The following is an 18,895-nucleotide window of genomic DNA, read 5'->3' as shown; positions in this document are numbered from 1 at the left end:
AGGCTGCCTAACCCACATAATCGCATTTGTCATGTAAAATGGACCATGTATCACATGTATCACGTCACACGACACTTTCATATTGTGACCCCCGGTGACCTGACCTCGCTGTGACCTGACCTGGTATCAGTGACCTCAGATAGTAAAGTATGTGTTTGGCGAACAATGTACTATCGATGGTTTTCAATAAATTACCAATTTACTCGATTTCACAACACATTTCTTGAAATGCCTGTGAACGGTGAAAATCCGACCTTTGACCTGACCTGTGATGTCATCGGTTTGACCTAGGTCAATGAAATTTGGTCACAAGGTAGTTCCCCGGTGGGGCTATCGAACACCGTTTGAATTTTGAAAATCGGCCGGTAAATTTCCGAGATCTTAGGGGGGGGGGGCGAAACGGCCACTCCCCTACGGGTGGTAGGGTCCGCCGATAGCCCTACGGGGCGCGGGTTAAGACCCATAACAAATTCACTCTGCCATTGAACAAAAAACCAGCATTGCAAAACCTATTTCAATCGGTTATCGCCTCTAACAATTGTAACTATAAAACGTTAAACGGACCTTATCATGACAGTAAAGATTTAGAGAATCGAAACTGAGTGGATATTGCAGAATACCTATTGCTTCATACGTGCCCTTTATCTAACTGTCGCAACTATGTAGTTAAATAAAACACTTTTTAAGATGCCAACACATAGTGACGTGGAATCGATTTAGATGTGATACAAATCACAAGTCGCGCCTGAATCCTTTCAACTATGTCAAATATTAGCCACAACTGTCGACAGGCCGAGTTCATCCACCGGTGTCGCCCGTGTCGGCCTCAGACATACCTATTGTTTGCACCATCCATCAGAACTTACATCACAAACGTTATGAAACTTGATAGACACGTCTTGCTTTACTGGTGTATCTTAGAAGCGCTGCATTATAAAGGCACGAAACCGACACACACTGTAACGACATCCGTCACTGTATAATGCTAAAATAGCATCCACAGCAGCTAATTGTATGCTCTGTAACGACACTTTCCGCTAAAAGCAAGCTGTAGTGTAACAACACCTCTAGCTTGCAGCTCCACTGTAACGGCATCTTATAACGACATATCCGCCGTAACGGCATCTTCCGCTAACAAATTCACAGAAGCGTTATCTGCGTCTGGTAGCTCAACTGTTCCTTCACTGTTCCTACACTGTCCCTTCACAATTCGTCTCTGAAAGAAAGGCACTTCACTAGTCTCGCTAACCATCATCGCATTCTGATGCGCCACTCGTTTTCGGCATGCAGCACAGCGCCTGGCGCCATCAGCACTTCATATCGGTGTTCCACTGGTGTTATTAGGGTGGCTCGGCGTCATAGAACTCTCACGTACGAGTAAGTCGGGCTGAGTGCAAACGTGAGACGTCCTAATACTGCCCTGATGCCACCGGCGTGCATAGCGCACTCTGCTGGTCGCTGGAGCGCGCCATTGCTCATGGCGGCTTGCACTTCCATCATCAGACATACACAGCTCTGACTTGGTGATGCACTATTTACACGTGTGCAGTGTTTTTCGACGCGTGCACGCGTGGCACTGCACCTTGCAGCACCAGACGAACTTGCACCGGCATCGTTCGGTGACGGTCACTCGCTGAGTGTTGTAGCCTCGGCCGCAGCAGAGCAGGTCGCAGCCGTCGGTGCCCTTGGAGCCACGCACGCACGTCCTGCCGGCAGTGCCTGCGGATAGGAGGAGGGAGGAAGGGGCTGGTTACGGCTCAGACAGGGGACAGGGGGCAGACAGGGAATGGAACGAGGAGGTCTACAACTTACGACAGAGCCTGGCTGCTATGTGGTTGCATTAACCTGGTCAGGTGCCTCAATATCTTGATGACTGACAGGCACGACTATGAGTGTTCGCTTATATATCTATAACATACCTGAGGAGCCGAGGGTGGCATTTCTCCGGCAGTAGTCGGGACTCTCCCGGATGTAGACCAGGTCATCAGCGGTCGGCTGCCGGTAGCTCTTGTTGCGCACCCGCAGCTTGCTTCGACGCGTCACTCGCACCTTCGTGGCACCGTCGTACTTGTCTTTGAGCATGTCCCCTGAAAATGGCAGGCGGCGTGTTAGGCCGGAAATAGGACAACGAAATTCCCAAGCTATTTAATGAACGTGAAATGTTCAATCATAATCCGTGGCAAAAAACAGGTGCTTAAATGAACAAACATCCATACCTATCCTAGATTTTAATTATTAACGACACATTAATGCCTCTTTCTTTTCTAAACATTTTCTTTAAAGAAATCCCTCATACAAAGACCGTCACGATTAAATACCGCACATAATTGACCAGGAACGAAGGGCGAGCCTGTGAAGTGTCAGCCGGGGCGCGAATGACTGGCGCCCCGCGGCGCGTGTGGCAACATCATGAGCGCCGGGTGACGCGATCAACAAGCACTCGGGTGGAGGGCCAGCCCACGATACAGTATCGAAAACAAGCTGTCCGCTCCGCCACGAGGGCAACATCAATAAGCAGAGAGATCGTGCATCCATCTGGCCAATTGGCGAGAGCATGCCGCAAATGCCGGGCGTCAAAAACACAGCCGGCACTAAAGCTGAACCTTTTGAACCTTTTAGACGGCATGCCGTAAAGTTGAGCTGCCCTGTGAATTGCCTGGTATATGCAATACGATGGCAGCCTACACATACTGATACAAGATGAAAATGCTAGAGCATCACGAATTGGAGACCGGACAATCTGCGGCGCCGGCACGGACTCTGTGCAGCCGGCCGTCAATAGTCATCGAACAATAAAAAAATATCAGCAGATGCTTATCGATAAAAATAGGACAAATTCAGCTAAAGTCTCATGATAAAAAGTAAAACAGCCATCTCGCTGGCATTGAAGATAAAAGAGATGATAATGCCGATTGCCGATGACATACGCACATGCTAACAAGGCCCACGCATGCAGTGATCAACCGTGAATCACCATCCCATTCCCATTTCAATCCCATCCTACTCGTGTCCAGTAAGTCCTACCGGTGATGTCTTACCGACTTCCCTGAAGGCGGGCAGCCTCTGCCAGCAGGTGACGGCGGAGCAGGACCCGGAGACGCCGTGACACCGGCAGTTGACCTTTGTCAGGCTGATCACCGACTGAAGGCGGACAGATGGACAGCGTCAACACTCAAAGGTGAACAAAATATCGTAGGTTGAGAAAGGCAACGTTACTTGCATAATGATGTTTTCGCAGAGGTAGCAAAATAAAAAGCACTTTTATAACGAAATCTACTTTCCATCGTTATTGATCTCAGCATTATCAGAAAATTGCACTTATAATCAAAAAATCCGATTTAACCGAGATGTTTAACAAACAGCCTAGCTCCAGCACCCCTCCTCTAAGCTGTCTCTTCAGTTCACTGGCACTATACGAGTGACGGCTGCCAGACAGCAGACACGCTGTGCCGCGCTGCACTGGCACAGAGCCGCCGCCGGCACCGCTCGGGGGCACCCAACACGCCCCTGCCTGCGCGCTCCGCCGGCCGAGCAAGTACGTATGTCTGTCTGTATGTGTGTACCGTCTGACCGCCTCATTGTATACCGCCTGACCGCAGCAGTGTGGTGCGGCTGTGCCGTCTCGGTCAGCCGGTTACCAGCCACCGGAGGCGCCAGACAGCCGACAGCTGTGTCAAATAGCCGGCGGCGATTTGACACTGTCACTAAACGGTGACTGAATGATATCAGTCAACGGCCGGGCGATTGATACAGCTAACTGAACGGTGACTGAGCAGTGAAGTATTCAAAGCCACAGTGATAAAGCGGAGCATATTCATTCACTAAGCAGTAATTGAATGATAACGAAAGTGATAAGTGACTGAATTATATAGGTTGAACTGAACAAAACAGGCCGCAAGGGCTCGTCCGTCGGGCATTGGTCAGTGCCCATTCTCCAGCTTCCAAAAGCCATTGCATGGACAACTCACAGCAATTAAAAGTGACGTTTCAGGCCCCGATTTATAAAGTTTGCATGCTTTCAAGGTCTCAACTCCAAGGTCTAGGCTTGAAGATCTGCTCGCGCTATCTTGGAGATATGAGGTCGTTGAACCAAATATTGGCTCCTTCCATAGTCCCCTACAAACACAGACTGCCTCTCTGCTCCCTAAAAATACAGCGGCTGCGCTTTTTGTGCACATGCCGCACCTAATAAAGGGTGACGTTAGTCCCAGCCATGCTCTAGTGCACCTTGGTGTTGTCGCCTTGTTCTTCTCATGGGGTCTGGAGAGTGTCTTCCTTCTCCGACGGACCCACGAGGAAGTGTAATGCCAACAAAACAGTGCAGCTACAATTCAAACACCGTCTGCAATAAACGCCATTTAAAACTAAAATTTGATGTAGAGCTTCCAGCCAATGCCTAAATTGGCTGGACTTTGCGTGATTTGTTATCATATTGCGGCTTTTACGATGACTTTTTTACGCGCATTGGTTGTATTTAATGGGTCATGGCTTCGGGCCATATTTTACCAAAGCACACACGTACAACTAACTGTTCGGCGTGCTGTTTCGCTGTCGCCAATAAAGTTGCCCCATGCCCTCCATCACTTAATCATGCCAATTTATGGTAAACTACGAGGTTCGATCGCGTGCCAACTGGAATTCCGAACGACATGAGTGACAGAACAAAACCTCTTAGGTTTATATTCTGAACGTTTATTAATTAGTTTAATCGCTGTCAAACATTGTGTAGCATTGCGTGTCATTGCGTCGGGATTCGGGTGCTATTCATTTACATTTATCTCATGCTTACTGTCAAGCGTCAGCTGCTGCCTGCGAGAATGATAAATGGATTTGGCTCCGAAAGGCATTGCTGTTATCAATACCTGACACCGAACTTTGCACTATACGGGCGACTAATCCTTGAACGATAAACGAGTGAGGGTCGCTAAGACCGCTACCAAAAGTATCCCACGAGTCCAGAGGTCACCTATAAAATATAATGTGCCGAGTCTAACTATACGTCGGTGGTCAGGTGACTGTATATCATTGACGTCTGTAAACTTACAGAGGTCTGTGCGTAAGTATAGGTCAGTATAGGTCAAACATACCTACTGTTTGACAGTTTGAGTGCAGTGGATCTGTCCGTACCGGTACGTCCATACCTTGGCGCCGGCCCGGTTGTTGTGGATGTTCATCAGGGCCCGCGCCTGTCGCCGTGAGCCGGCCCGGAACCTTCGCTCCCGCTCACGGATGTCGGCGAACGTCCGAGCGAACCTGGCAAGCCAAAACGGGAGGCGGGGATGAACAGACTGCTGCGAACAGACCGCACTGCCGTGCTGGACAAACGTGCTGCTGCAGAGAGCACTGGCTGACATGGGAGGCCATTTGCTAGTCTGCGCTAATTGGCAAAGAGCAAAAAAAAAAAAAAAACATTGGAAATAATTTAATGGACGGAGCTTTAGCTTTACTCCACCCATGACCGCTTTTCTGATACACTGCTTCTGAACTATATTGCGATGTGCTTGGAGAAAGTTGGCATGAATAATTTGCGTTTCACAGAGAACCGTTTATTGTAGAACGGTTATAGTTCGTTTTTCTTAAGTTTGCCCCTCACTGTAAACGTCTTTTTGAACACAGCACGAGAATTGCTAGCTGAATTACTGAGAAAACTGGTTGGCGCACATTGATTTCACCAGATTTCACAGACGATCAATTTTACCAAATTCGTTTACTATTTCACAGACTCATAGCTCGTATTTACCCATACCTACAGCTCCACAGTGATAGACGACTTCTCAGGAATTATGTCTGAACTAATTAATAAATTGCACGGCGTTTAACATTAACGTTACATCGTCGGTGTTCAAAACTTATTTTGAAAATATTATTCATATCTCCAATACAATGTGCGCCAACCAGTTTTCTCAGCAATTCAGCTAGCAATTCTCGTGCTGTGTTCAAAAAGACGTTTACAGTGAGGGGCAAACTTAAGAAAAACGAACTATAGTTATCGCACAAAGATTACTGAGGTTCTGGCCAGCGGGAAACGGACGGGAGACCGGCGCAGCGGCCATCGTGGGTTGGAGGCTGGGGCGGGGAGGGGACGGGAGAGGAGAACGGGGCAGTAAAGTACACACGGCCGGGCCGCCGGCAGTGATAACACCCTATAGTAACAAACAGGGGAGGCGGGCTGACCGAGCCGCCGCACAGACAGTCAGTCGCCGCGTGGGGGCGAGAGGAGACGACGCTGTGCGGTGAGGCGACCCGCCCCCATCCCCATCATGCCACCTAACCTCGTCTCACATTCCTTTCCTTGCCCCTTACCGTCTGCCCTCGGCACTGCCTCGTGTTTGAGGACGAGGACAGGAGCCGTCGCCCGGCACCGGGCAGGCGGCGCCGAGGGCAGGCCTCAAATGGCCAAATGGATGACATGCATCGCTGGGAGGTAAGCACGGGAGTGAGCGCTAAGGCCAGAACGCTCCATTGACATGTTCTATTAGTCCGTTGCTGCAGCAAGACTATATTGCCAGCTCAGAATACATCGGCAACGCAAGTCATCTAGGAAATAAAACCGACATCGCCTAACAGTAACAACAACCGGACTTTCCGTAACGGCCTCTCTGAAAGCCAACCCGACCCGCATTCCACTTTGTGAGTAGGCCATACCACACCTCGTGGCAGTCATAACTTAATTACCTACCATTACCGCCAAATTGATAATGAATGTGCCGACTGGAGGGTGTCATTAGCGTCATAAATCACGCCTATACCGAGCGGCATCCTGCCTCATACAGTGCCGGTCACCGCCGAATAGCACACGGGGCTTCCTACCACGCGGGATTGACTTGACCTGCCTCACGAAACTGCACTGACCTGCTAGCATGGTAATGGGAAGTAATTCTGATTTGATATAATACAATAAATCACGCCCCGTTACGAATGAGCGTGTCCGCCCCTAGTGGAAAGTGGGCTAATATATGCGCCCTGCATGAATTACGAGCCGGGCGGACGGTCACGATAGGCCCGGGCAGCGCTTGTCGAACAGCTCTGCGGATCCGAAGGTTGGGACTTTAATTGTGAAAAACCGCCCGCCCGCCGCCAAACGCAAAACCGCAAAACGCACGCCCAAAACGCAAACGCAAACTTCGCAAAAAAAAACAATCGCCCGCCCGCCGAAAACCGTAGAAAAAAAAACGCAAAAAACGCCACAAAAACGCCCGCCCGCGGCAAAACGCAAACACTGCCGCCGCAAAAAAACGCATCGCCCGCCGCCAACCGCGCAACGCCGCAAAAAAACGGCCGCCCGCCGCAAACTGCAACACCGCAAATAACGGCCGGCCGCCAGCAACGGCAAAACGCCGCAAAAAAACGGCCGCCCGCCGGCAACCGCAAAACACCACAGAAAAACGGCCGCCCGCCACAAACCGCAAAACGCCGCAAAAAACGGCCGCCCGCCGCAAACCGCGCCCGCAGGCAAACGCAAACACCGCAAAAAAACGCAAATACCGCCGCAAAAAACGCCCGCATCGAACGCCCGCCCGCCGCCAACCGCAAAACGCCGCAAAAAACGACCGCCCGCCGCGAAACGCAAACACCACTAAAAACGCAAAATCGGCCGCCCGCCGCCAAACGCAAACACCGAAAAAAAACGCAAACACCGCCGCAAAAAAACGCACGCCGTCCGTTAAACGCAAACACTGACGCATTAAGACAAATATGGCGCCTTGCGGCAAGTGTGGTGCATTCATAGCTGCCGTTTAAGTAGCCATCCCTCAATCAAAGCGCATCCTAATCGTCCCATGTTCGACAAAGTTACGCATATTCTGTGATTTGCGGCAAAAATGGCACTTTGAGACAAACGTGGCGCACCGCGACAAACGTGGCGCATTCGTTCCTGTCGCTTAACAATTCATCCACCCACCAAATTCTAGCCCAATCGGACTTAAACTGACAAAGTTATATACATTTAAATATTTCACTTTAAAATATCTCCGCAACGGAGGTGCCCAGATTTGCACGTGTGCCACGTGACCACCGGTGGTGCAAGCATGACTTGTCCCCTCATCGATTGTGCCATTTCAGGCTTCCTGACTGGTGCTGTTTTCGTGCTATAAGGCCACAAATCGGCAAACACACGATAATATGGGAGGTACTCGGCTCAAACACGTGGCCACGTGGCACGTGCCGGACCTTTGACAGCTTAACGGCTCACGCCACGTCATGACCAATATAAGTGGCCATCGGCATGTAAAAGATGGCCCCGTCTGGTGTCACCGTCTCTGAACAGTGGACGGCTAAACTTGAAAAAGGGGAAAATTGAGGGAAATTTTACCTTTCGAATATATAATTTCACCAGAATTTTCAGCTTTTCATTTTACAAAAAATCCGAGATAGCAGTTTCTTAGACCCTTTCATTTTGTGTCTATGCCCGTTTTCAGATCGACCCTATCATAAAAACTGACGGCCTGACGGCCATTTCCCCCATTCCCTGCATTTCACAATGCTAGTATATTTAAGCACCAAAATTGACCCTTTGCCACGGCACGTGCAATAGCACGTGCGCCACGTGACCGCTAGTGCGACAAGCTGGACTCATCTGCTCACCGGCTGCGTTGATTTGGTGTCGCTAGGTGGAGTGGTTTCCACGCCATAGGACCCCCAGTTGGCCAATGTCGGATTTTCCCGGGGGTTACCCCATCAAACACGTTTGCACGTGGCACGTGCTTTTCAATCGCCCCATATCTGACCCATACCATGTGGTAGCCGACACCCCGGGGCACAACATATTGGAACATTTTCAAAATCTAACGTGGAATTTTTTTACAAAATCGATTTGAAAATAATTTTTTGAAATTGCCATAGGCTCAACATGGGGTAACTGTCGGCGTCGATTACCCGAAATTTTGTCATTTATATTTTAAATAATTACCCCCAGAAGGTGAGGTGCCAGCCCAAGAACTGACCCTAAAAATGTGGACAAATATTACTGAACAGATTTTGCGCAAATCGCATTTTCAATTTTTCCCCATGTTAACCCTATGGGAAAATGCACGTGCCGATTACCCCAAAACGGGTTAATTATATTTCAAGCGACCGGTACCAGCCGGTAGCTCCCCCATACGGGACCAAACGCTGAAAATGGCAAGAAAATCTAACGAGCCGTTTTCGAGGGTATCAAGATGTCCTAAATCGCGGCAGAAACGCTAAACACCCCCCTAGAGAGGTAGCTCAGGTTGGGATTTTCAATAGAAAATCACAATTCTAAAGAATAGTGATTGTCTAATTGAAAAGTCCCAACCTTCGGATATTAAACTTTTTGTGTGACTTGCACTTAATATGCAGCGTTGGCAAATATAAACCGGTAATTTAAATACCGTTTCTGAGGTTGATGATAGCATTTCCGTGCAGTGTGACTTTCGCTGCACAGATAGATGCGTAGGAAGCAAGCATGGTTGAAATTTAAAGGAAATAGTTCACTTTTAACATGGGGTTTTGAACTCGAATAGCAGTCTCGTAGCTTGAGCTGAGACTAGCACAAATCAGGAGCTTTTACGTCTCAACGATCACCCTAGACGAAGATATTCCATTTCTCGTTCCGAAAAGAGTGCCTTGTAGAGGAATGCGTGCCTTGCACAGGAATGCAGCCACGTCATCGTCAGCCAATCAGCATGCTGCTCACAGCCAATGCAGTATGCGTAGGTTTGAATTACGCGATATGATTGGTCAACGCGTAATAAGCTTCCGCCTCAAACATTATTTTACATAGAATATAGTTCGTCCTATATTAAAATATAGAAAATAATTGTTTTTACAAAAAGGTTTTACTTTCTTTCATGATCATTTTGAGCATAAAAAATCATAAATCAATAGCAAAATACTAATTTCAGGAAAGTGAACTGTTTCCTTTAATGAGTCTTATCAAAACCATTTACATGCCAATTATGTACAAGTTGCGTGCAACATTATTTATCTTATGCGACACTAAATCCTGCGTTGGCTTGTTTCATGTGCCAGCCGGCAGCATAAATCCTACCAAAAATGATTTAGGGACACACCTCAAGAAAGCTAGTTGAAATTCGAGTGTATATCTTCTGATTATAGGTACGCAATTTATTACGCGTTGCTGGGTGATTTAAACTCATTTTGACGTTATTTAGCTTTAATTGATAAAAAACGACAACTTTTTTTATCAAGTTTGAACACAGCGAAAGGAAGGGCCATATGCTTCCTATGCCTCCCCCACCAGAGGGCAAAAATGACATCAACCCCGATGACCACCTGTACCCTCAGTCACTGCCCGGTTACCGCTCTGTGCCCTCAACGGTGACCGACCTGTAGCCGTAGGCGATGTTGTCTCCGCAGCCGCCCCAGGTCCAGTCGGGGTCGAGGTCGGCCGGTCGCGCTGCCTTCGAGCAGCCACAGGCGGTGAGCTTGCCGTTCCGGCAGGAGCGGGCAACAGCCATCACCACGCCGGCAGCGGCGATCGAGTGCGCGAACGCCGCCTCCCGGGACGCTGCCGGTAGGTCAGAGGTCAGGTCAGGTCAGAGGTCATAGGTCAGATGGTAGCACTAGTCAGAGGTTAGATGCTGCAGTGCCGATCAGCGGCCAGAAGTTCGATGTCAGTGCTGATCTTGGATGCCAGAGGCCGGCATTGGCCAGATGTAACCATTAAGATAAGTGGTTAAATGTCAAGGCTCAACACTACTCGTAAGTCAGCAGTCAGCGGTCATCACAGATCAGATCTCACAAGATGACTGGCTAAGGTCAAGACATGTGGCAGGTGAGTTTTACACAGGTTTATACGAGGGCAAATCGGACACCACAGGTAGTTGGAGGCGAATATCCACCCACTGCCATGTATCGTGCACACAACAGTCTGTGTTTTAAGGCCTTGCAGCAGTTCACCAACATGAGACTCATGGCACGACTGTCGGCTAGATCAAACATCCCGACCACCAGAGTGGATGAGACATGTCTCCAATTAGCAATGATGTCGGTAATAGTCTGCAGGTCAGAGTGCAATGATCCACAGCTACCCATCTCGCTGCCGCGGGCCGCACTTCGGAAGACGATCCGCCAATGCAAATAGGGCTAGTTAAATAATTGATTTATGGATCAGAGCTGTTCGGTTCATGCCACCAGAGAACTGCTTTTCCGCGCCATCTGTCACAATTATCTTTACGCTAAGTATATATTAATAGAAGACAATGGACCATCCGTCATCAAGACGCGCCCTCTGGTGACGCATCGAACGAGGTCACCGAGTGTGACCTGCGGCGCGCGGACGTTGTCTATGTCGGAGATGTAGCCACTCATTTGCCGGCTATATAAGCCCAGGCATTAACCGCAGGTCATCTAACCGAATGATTGAACTCTTTACCTCCCTCACTTTCTGTCTCACTGTTCCTACACTTTCTTCCCTCCCCCCTCTCTCTCTCTCCCTCCCTCTTTCTCTCTCCTCTCAGAACGCCACCCGTCTATCACAGCAGTGCCCTCGGTCAGCGTAACCAGTGCAGCGTAACCATAGGTCTGTCGACGGTAAACTTGAGCGTCCCGTGCCGCCGGCAGCAGCTTGCTCCAGGCCGTTGGAAAACACACGCCGTACCGCAGTGAAATAGCGCATCACCTGGTGATATGCAGGCTGGTTTTAACGAGCCGACACTCAGTGTCGATCCCTCGTGGCGGCACGATCACAGGCGCCGGTACTGCACTGCTGATTCCAGACAGATGTGTGGTCACTGTCGGCGGAGTTTGCACAGCCATATAGGTGTTGTCGCACTACGCGTTGAAGGCCCGCTCCAAGATGCGTGCACCAGTAAAACGATCCATAAGATTGCGCCAGTTGAAAATGGCTATTTGTCTCAGCGTGAAATCAGTAGGACGCCGTACATGGCGACGGTAAAAAACGGCGCCTTCAAACGGACTATGAAACCTACCGGATGGTGCGCTGAATATAAAGGCACCATTTGTGATTCTAACCACCATGATGTCTTTCTCTGTATAGGTAATGGTGGCATCGTGATCGTAATTGCTTTGAGCAAAAACTGGCCTATGCACTCATTACCTTGTTTTAGTTGAAAACAGTGCAAAGCTGGCGGAGGACTGCCGCGGGGTGCCACTCACGTAACTGAGCACTGAGCAGAGTGAGCAGGGGCCCGGTGCAGCCACTCGCAGACGGAACAGGGGCTCGGGGTGCCACTCACGTATACGGAGCGGGGGACGGGGTGCGACTCACGTATTACAGATCAGGGGCCCTGATACGCTACTTACGTATTTGCAGGACTGGCTCAAACACCGACGGGTGGTGTGCTCGACGCACACTTATTAGGTGCGTGGTGCCACTCACGCATTACGGTATACGAAGCAGAGACCCAGGGCTCAACTCACGTATTCGGAGGACTGGCCCGAACACCGACGGGTCGTCGACGGTGGAGCAGTTCCAGCGACTGGTCCGGAACTGGTGCTGGCACTCTGCGATACCGGCCCGCGCGCCTCTACCCACGCTGCTCATGTGGTCCTGCGGGCAGCGAGCGCCAAATCAGGGGAGAATTATGTGTGACAGAACACTTATCGGTCAAGATTGTGTTGTTGACGTATTTGCAACATTGATTAAAGGTTATCTGAATGTAGGTACTGAAATAAATATAACAATGCTTTTTGTAATTACGAGCGAGCGAGCGCAGCGAGCGAAGTGAGTCTTTTCAATATAACGGAAAAATCTCAGTATGAGCGGCCCGGCCCGGCCCGGCCCGGCCCGGCCTGTAACGCTTTTGAGAGGCTTATATCTCAGCAACCGCTGGACCGATTGGCCTGCGGTCTTTTTTGTTGGGTAGCCCCATCCCTTCTACCCCGTAATTGACTACTTTTGATGCATCTCAGTGACCGTCGTGGCACGTGCCACGTGAAAAGTCAAGGGTGTTCAACCTGTTTTGCAAAAGTAGTGATTTTGAGAGGCTCATATCTCAGCAGCCGCTTGGGCGATTGTCTTGCGGTAGTTTTTGTAGGGTAGCTGCATCCCTTCTACCAAAAATAGGATACCCTCGATGCATGTGGGTCACCCCCAGTGCACGTGCAAAATACAACAATAAGAGGTGTCAAATTTGTTCCCATTTTAATAACTCGGTAATTACTGGGGCGATTTCACTGAAACTTGGCATACAGGTAGGCACCCACCAGGCAATGCATTCCCACGTGTTACGGCTTGGGTGCTACTGCACGTGCGCACGTGCAGGGGGCGTTTCCAGATCTCGAAAACGGCTGGGCCGATTGCGCTCAAATTTGGTACACGGTTGGGGACCAGTTAGTAGGGTGCCGTGCAAAAGTCAGTTTTGACCCCGTTTGCACGTGCGCACGTGCAGAATGCCGCTTCCAGATCTCAGGAACGGCTGGGCCGATTGCATTCAAATTTGGTACACCGCTAGCGACCGGTTAGAAGGGTGCTTTGCGCAAGCCCGTTGGAAGCACCCTCTCGCCCTTCCGCACGTGCAGGGCTCACTATCTCGCTCGCTCGTTCTTCGCCCAAAAGGCGTTTTACTGGTGACTACTTTGACATCAAGACATTTAGTGCGCATAATCCCCACATATGAATAGTCAAGCGCCTCGGCAAAAGTGACCTTACTATCTATAAGGCATGGATTAGGCGTTCAGGAATACTTCATCCATGCTCTAAGCATACATGCATCATTATCACCGGTAAGCTAATGCGATCGTCATCGCATTAGCTAGATACATTGTCTCTCCTTAGTGCAAGGAGCTCGGTGTATTCTCACTGCAGCTTATGCAAAGGGGCTCGCGGAACCATCCGCATAGCATCCATAACATACAGCTTCGGCGGAATGGCTCCCGTCGCTACCACTCAGTGTCATAAATCAACGTTTATTTACTATGTGTGTCTGTATATGCAAGGAGGCATGCATCCGGGTACATAGTGGTGAGATAGGGAGGCGTTGTGGGGGAGGTACTTTCGTCCTCAGACCCGATAAGTAAGGGGGCCGGGCCGCTCGACCAAACGACCATTGATTGACCGGCATACTCGTAAGGTATTGTAGCTCTCAGTGAGGCTAATCATGCAGTGAGATGCTCCAAAGAGAATCTACCCAGCGCGGCGTGCTGACATATCTGACACACAGTGATCTGACACACAGGAGCCGTGGCCCCGCCTGACCTAACACACATTGACCTGACACACAGAGGCCGTGACCTCGACTAACCTGCCGCAGCTGACACAGTCTCCTCTGGCCGGGGCTGAGGCCCGGTATCCGGGCACACAGGGGCGATGTGCCCACCACATACATCTGAGGACTGCGCCACACATCCAGACCCTGCAGACCCAGACTCCTGCAACGAGAGTCAGAATCAAATCAGACCACCAGATTCCATCGATGGGCGGATCTGCAGAACACGGGCCCATACAATACATATACAAGTCACCGGGGTTAGGTCTGCACTGGGTCTGTCTGGGGTTAGGTTAGGTTAGGTTAGGTTAGGTCTGTGCACTGGTATACAGCAATTATCATAACTATCGCAAAAGCTACATAAAAGAGGGCTTAAGACCTTCTTAACCTTAAGATCTTTAGACATTAAGACCTTAAGAGGGCTAATGACCTTCATCTGTTTGCTGATTGCATATATACTGGCTGTTCAACCGTTGTAGATTGTAGTCACCCGGGCATGTTACTTAGTGAACCGATGCACGTACGCATGCCGAAATAAGTACAAGCATATGCTCGCTGACCGAGTACCTAATCGACAAATCCACCAGTTTGTATTGATCGATATGCTTAGCTCATGTATCATAAATGTGATTTCATGAAAATCGTATTCCATGGCTGTCGAAAGCACACCGGTAGCTTGTGGTGATGTGCGCCTGTGTTGCGTTGCAGTCTCGCTAAAACTCGCGACAGAGCTTTCGAATTTCGATATTTTGAGCCCTTGGCGTTTTCGCTACAATACGAGTCAGGTAGCTCGCTTGGAATGAACTTAAAAACAAATGCAGCCATGTAAGAGCAACAGCTCTCTTCGGAGTTTATCGCGTCCTTTGCTGAATAGAGTAAAGCGAAGCAGTGTCGATTTGCATAATGGCCAGCTATTTACTGCAGAGTGAATAAAAGCCTTATCTAAATGCATGTGGTCAGCTATTTATCAATCACTTCCGAGCTGATTAAAGGCCAGCTGACTATTAGGTTCCATGTGCTACTGTAATGATTGCACTCATAAGCTTACGTCAGTAAACAATGCATCATATTTGTGGTAGATTTAAAGCTAGTGCTGCTTAATGAGAACTAACAGTCAGCACGAAGGTGGACATGAAAGATGTAAAGACACTGTATTTAGCAATTCTAATTAAACTAAAAGCACTTAATAGGTAGCACGGACTAGTCAGCTATCCAAAAGTCACAACGTAATATACCGAGCCCCCCAAAAAAATCAATCACGCCTCCTTGGACCACATATACTACATAACTGCGGTAGTTTATCTACTACGCTAATTAGTAATTACCAACAGAAAAGTTCATTATAATTTTTTCATTGCCTTGTCTCTGTTTTTTTTTTTTTTGCACCACATCATCACCACGCCATTTCTCTCAGCCCGTTGTGTCGTGCCGCCGCTCCTATCTAGTTGTGCCTCCTCGCTCCGGTGTCCCGTGCCCCGCTTCCCTCACGGTCTCGAGGTCTCGTCTCGGGCCAGTGCCGGGCCCAGCCGGCCGCCGGCTGTGCCGTGAGCGTCACTCATAAACGCTCCGATTAACGAGGCCGGCGCCGGGCAAACAGATGCCTAGCGCGCTGGACAGCGCCTATTAGCGTCGCCGCGGGTCTCATGCATAATTCGGGCGCTGGACTCTTCCCCGGCCGCGTGCATGGAGCCAAGACGAACTGTCGGCCGGCGGGTGGGCCGGTGCACACAGGGCCGATCGCCAGGCCTAGCACGACATGGGTAAAAAAATCGAACTTTGTGGATGTGCAAGGAAACCTATACCAATTTGTTCAAAAATGATCATACTACACTGTTGTAGTCTTTGTTTTCCAACACAATTGCTATTTCATGGCGAAAACTCAGCTTAAACACGAGCTTCGGAATCGTTTGGACCGAACTCGTCCCCCGCACTCTTCGACAACGTATCTTTGATCCACGAAAACAATCACAATTTGAGGAGGAATTCCACATTTATATACATCAAACGATAGCTCCGGGCCTGCAGAACACACATAACCACATCAAAGTGGCGAACTCTTACTTGGTTATGATGTATTGGCACCGCAAAGATTTAAAGACGAAAATATAATTTCACATAATTGATGTCACACACAAATAGACTTTTAAAAAAAGTACCGCAGAGTACCGCTTCGAAAATCTCGCTACATGTCAATGATTCATTGCACTACAAGATCCAACAGTCATTTTTTGCGACTATTTGCGACTTTGGATGTAGCAGCCTATCATCAACCCGCGCCGGACCGGTGCTCGGCGTCAAACGCGCTGGGCCGGGAGGTGTTGATTGAACACTCCCCTTCTAACTCGGCTCTTGGGCCACATAGCGACACGTAGTAAGTGGCATTCGAAAGAGCGCCCGAAATTCCAGATGGAGTAATTAGTCATTTCTAGGTCAGGTCAAAGGTCACGTCACCAGAGGTCATCAAAGGTAAAATGTTGCATTTATCAACATTTATCGAAAACCGGCTGTTACCTCGGGGACCAATAGAGCTACATCGTCGCGGAAAAGTGCATTCGATTGCTCTTTTAGCGGTCTTTCTGAAATGAGCCCTCAGATTTGGCTTAAACCTCGCTCCTAGTGGTGTTTTTCCAGCCGCGAACGTATAGAAGGGGTCCGTTGGACCCCCCGCCGTTTCGCCCCTGATCGAGCTAGAGCTTCGCGGAAAAGACGAGCGTGTTGCCCGTGACAAGAGAAAGCTGATGACACCCAATTGTAAGGTCCTAGGTCATCGGTTGACCTTCCAGGTCAGGTCAATGACCCAAAAGTCGGGAAAATCGGGACCTGTTAGAACGTCGTAAAGGGTGGCTGCTTTGGGTTTTTTGGGTGCTGATCACGAATATAATATTATTTATGATCATAGATGATGCCTTCATACATTTAGGCCAGGTCGGGTCAGGTCAGGTCAGGTCAACTAGTAAGGGTTTTGCCGGGTATTTGCAGTAGGTGGCAACCGCCTCTGACAGCTTTGTAACATGTTACGAAGGCACCAAAGCTACATAGTAAATGTTCAAATGGTTGCTAGATTCGAATTCAGCTAAAAAAAAACTAGCCTAGAAACATGTAAAACTCGAAAAAGTGAACCAAGATCATCAAAGGTTAATGACCTTACCTGACCTTCTGGTGACCTTGACACCCACCCTAATGCATGGGAGCAACATAATATCCCATGTTTGAACGCTTTAAACCAAGAAAAGACTGCAAACCCGCGGCTAATGCGAGCCGACATACGCTGAATCGCGATTCCGGCCAAACATGGTCTCGAAAGAAGGTCACAGGTCAAAGATCATTAAGGTCAGGGTCATGAAATTTTCAGGTTAGCTGTAAAAGTAGTTATTGCGAGGGTACTGAAAGTTTCGTTGCGATCGGCAACTTTTTACGCGAATTACTCGTGAAAAACCAAGGGTTCCGTTCGAAGATTCAGCCCCTGTCGCGCTAGAATGGCATATCGGCCCACTGTGCGGTGGGTGGGCGGATTTAGTGCGGAGTTCCCTCCTCCCGCCGGGCTTTGACGCAGGCTCCGTCCTCCAAGCTCCCTTTTATTACACAAACTCCGTTCTCCAAGTTCCCGGCTCAAACATGGACTCCGCTCTCCCAAACCCTCTGCTCCGATACAGACTTCGCCATTCTTTTTCCTAGCTCAAACACTGACTCTGACCTCCCATTTTTCGACTGCGGCAATCGACACAGTCCCACTGTTCCACAATTCCCAGCGGCAGGATGGGCATTAGGGTGTGTCGATAGTCGCAGATTCGCGTTAGACAAAGATATAAACTGGCGCGAGCATGCCAAAACACTAGCCCTGCAGTTGGTTTTGCGTAAAAATGCGATTTGACGAGGCTCGGGCAGGTCGAAGTTACAGCGAAAAAGTCGCAGTCGACGGTGCTGCCACCTACATTGCCAATAACGGGCACTATCATATCGTTATAATTGGGGTAGTTTCAAATGAGAAATGACTTCTATTTTTGTTCAAACTGCTTAAGAAGAAATAAAGCTTTTCGGAAACACACATTTTCCCCAAATATATCGTTCCATTTTTTCCTGTTGAGTTGTTAGGAAAGTGGTAAATTTCAAGGTTGACGGCTAAAAAACGAAACAGGAGGAACAGAGCAGGAATCACCAAGACGTGCGCCGCGCCGATGCTGTAGCCTGTAGATAAGGGGTGAGCAACAGAACCAGCATACCTAACGATTTTGATGACTGATAGTTATTTTTCTCTAAATGGAAGACTATTATTAACCCTCGCCCGCACATGGGGGGGGGGGGGTGGTTGCCACCCCCCCCCAGGTAGTCTTTCTACTCTGCACTCAACATTTTTAGAGCTAGAAGGCTGATTTTTCGTATAGCTGCTCCCCTATCCTTTCTTGATGTCCACTGAAAATTTCAAGTTTCTGTGATTTTTGGTTTCGGAGATATGACCTTGTTTTTCAGGTCATGTCATGACCCAAATGTCCAATTCTCAACATCTTGCGTTTGCCATGGGCCTTATGAGCTTTTGACACCCTGATTTCGGCCTTTTTTGCCAGTCTTACCTCCTACCTATCATGGAACATGCTGTTTGACGATGTACAGGGGTCAAGGTCAGGGTCAAGGTCAACCTAGGTCACCTAAGATAATCGCGTTTTAGGCAAGCTGAATTTAATTTTTTTGAAGTTTTTTGACTGCATTTTTGGTAAAAGCTTCTCAGATCATGATTTCATGTAATA

The 18,895-nt window shown here is 49.0% G+C and overlaps 1 protein-coding gene across 1 annotated transcript in view; it reads right to left on the bottom strand.

Annotated features, from left to right (window-relative positions):
• Positions 1-456: 456 nt before the first annotated feature.
• LOC122371786 (protein Wnt-5b-like) overlaps positions 457-18,895 on the bottom strand; it is a 30,414-nt gene continuing 11,975 nt past the window's right edge. Inside the window, exons 2-8 of the mRNA XM_043348479.1 lie at positions 14,190-14,316; positions 12,367-12,496; positions 10,312-10,492; positions 5,142-5,253; positions 3,039-3,141; positions 1,920-2,087; positions 457-1,719 (exon numbers count right to left, since the gene is read on the bottom strand). Coding sequence (XP_043204414.1) covers positions 1,532-1,719; positions 1,920-2,087; positions 3,039-3,141; positions 5,142-5,253; positions 10,312-10,492; positions 12,367-12,496; positions 14,190-14,316 — 1,009 coding nt within the window. The 3' untranslated portion in view covers positions 457-1,531. The remainder of the gene's footprint in view (positions 1,720-1,919; positions 2,088-3,038; positions 3,142-5,141; positions 5,254-10,311; positions 10,493-12,366; positions 12,497-14,189; positions 14,317-18,895) is intronic.

The sequence above is a fragment of the Amphibalanus amphitrite genome, unplaced genomic scaffold (genome assembly GCF_019059575.1).
Source record: "Amphibalanus amphitrite isolate SeventyFive unplaced genomic scaffold, NRLGWU_Aamphi_draft 001279F_arrow, whole genome shotgun sequence".
Lineage (NCBI taxonomy): Eukaryota > Metazoa > Arthropoda > Thecostraca > Balanomorpha > Balanidae > Amphibalanus > Amphibalanus amphitrite.
Note: the sequence above shows the minus strand (reverse complement) of the source record. Positions and strands in the feature narration are given on the sequence as shown.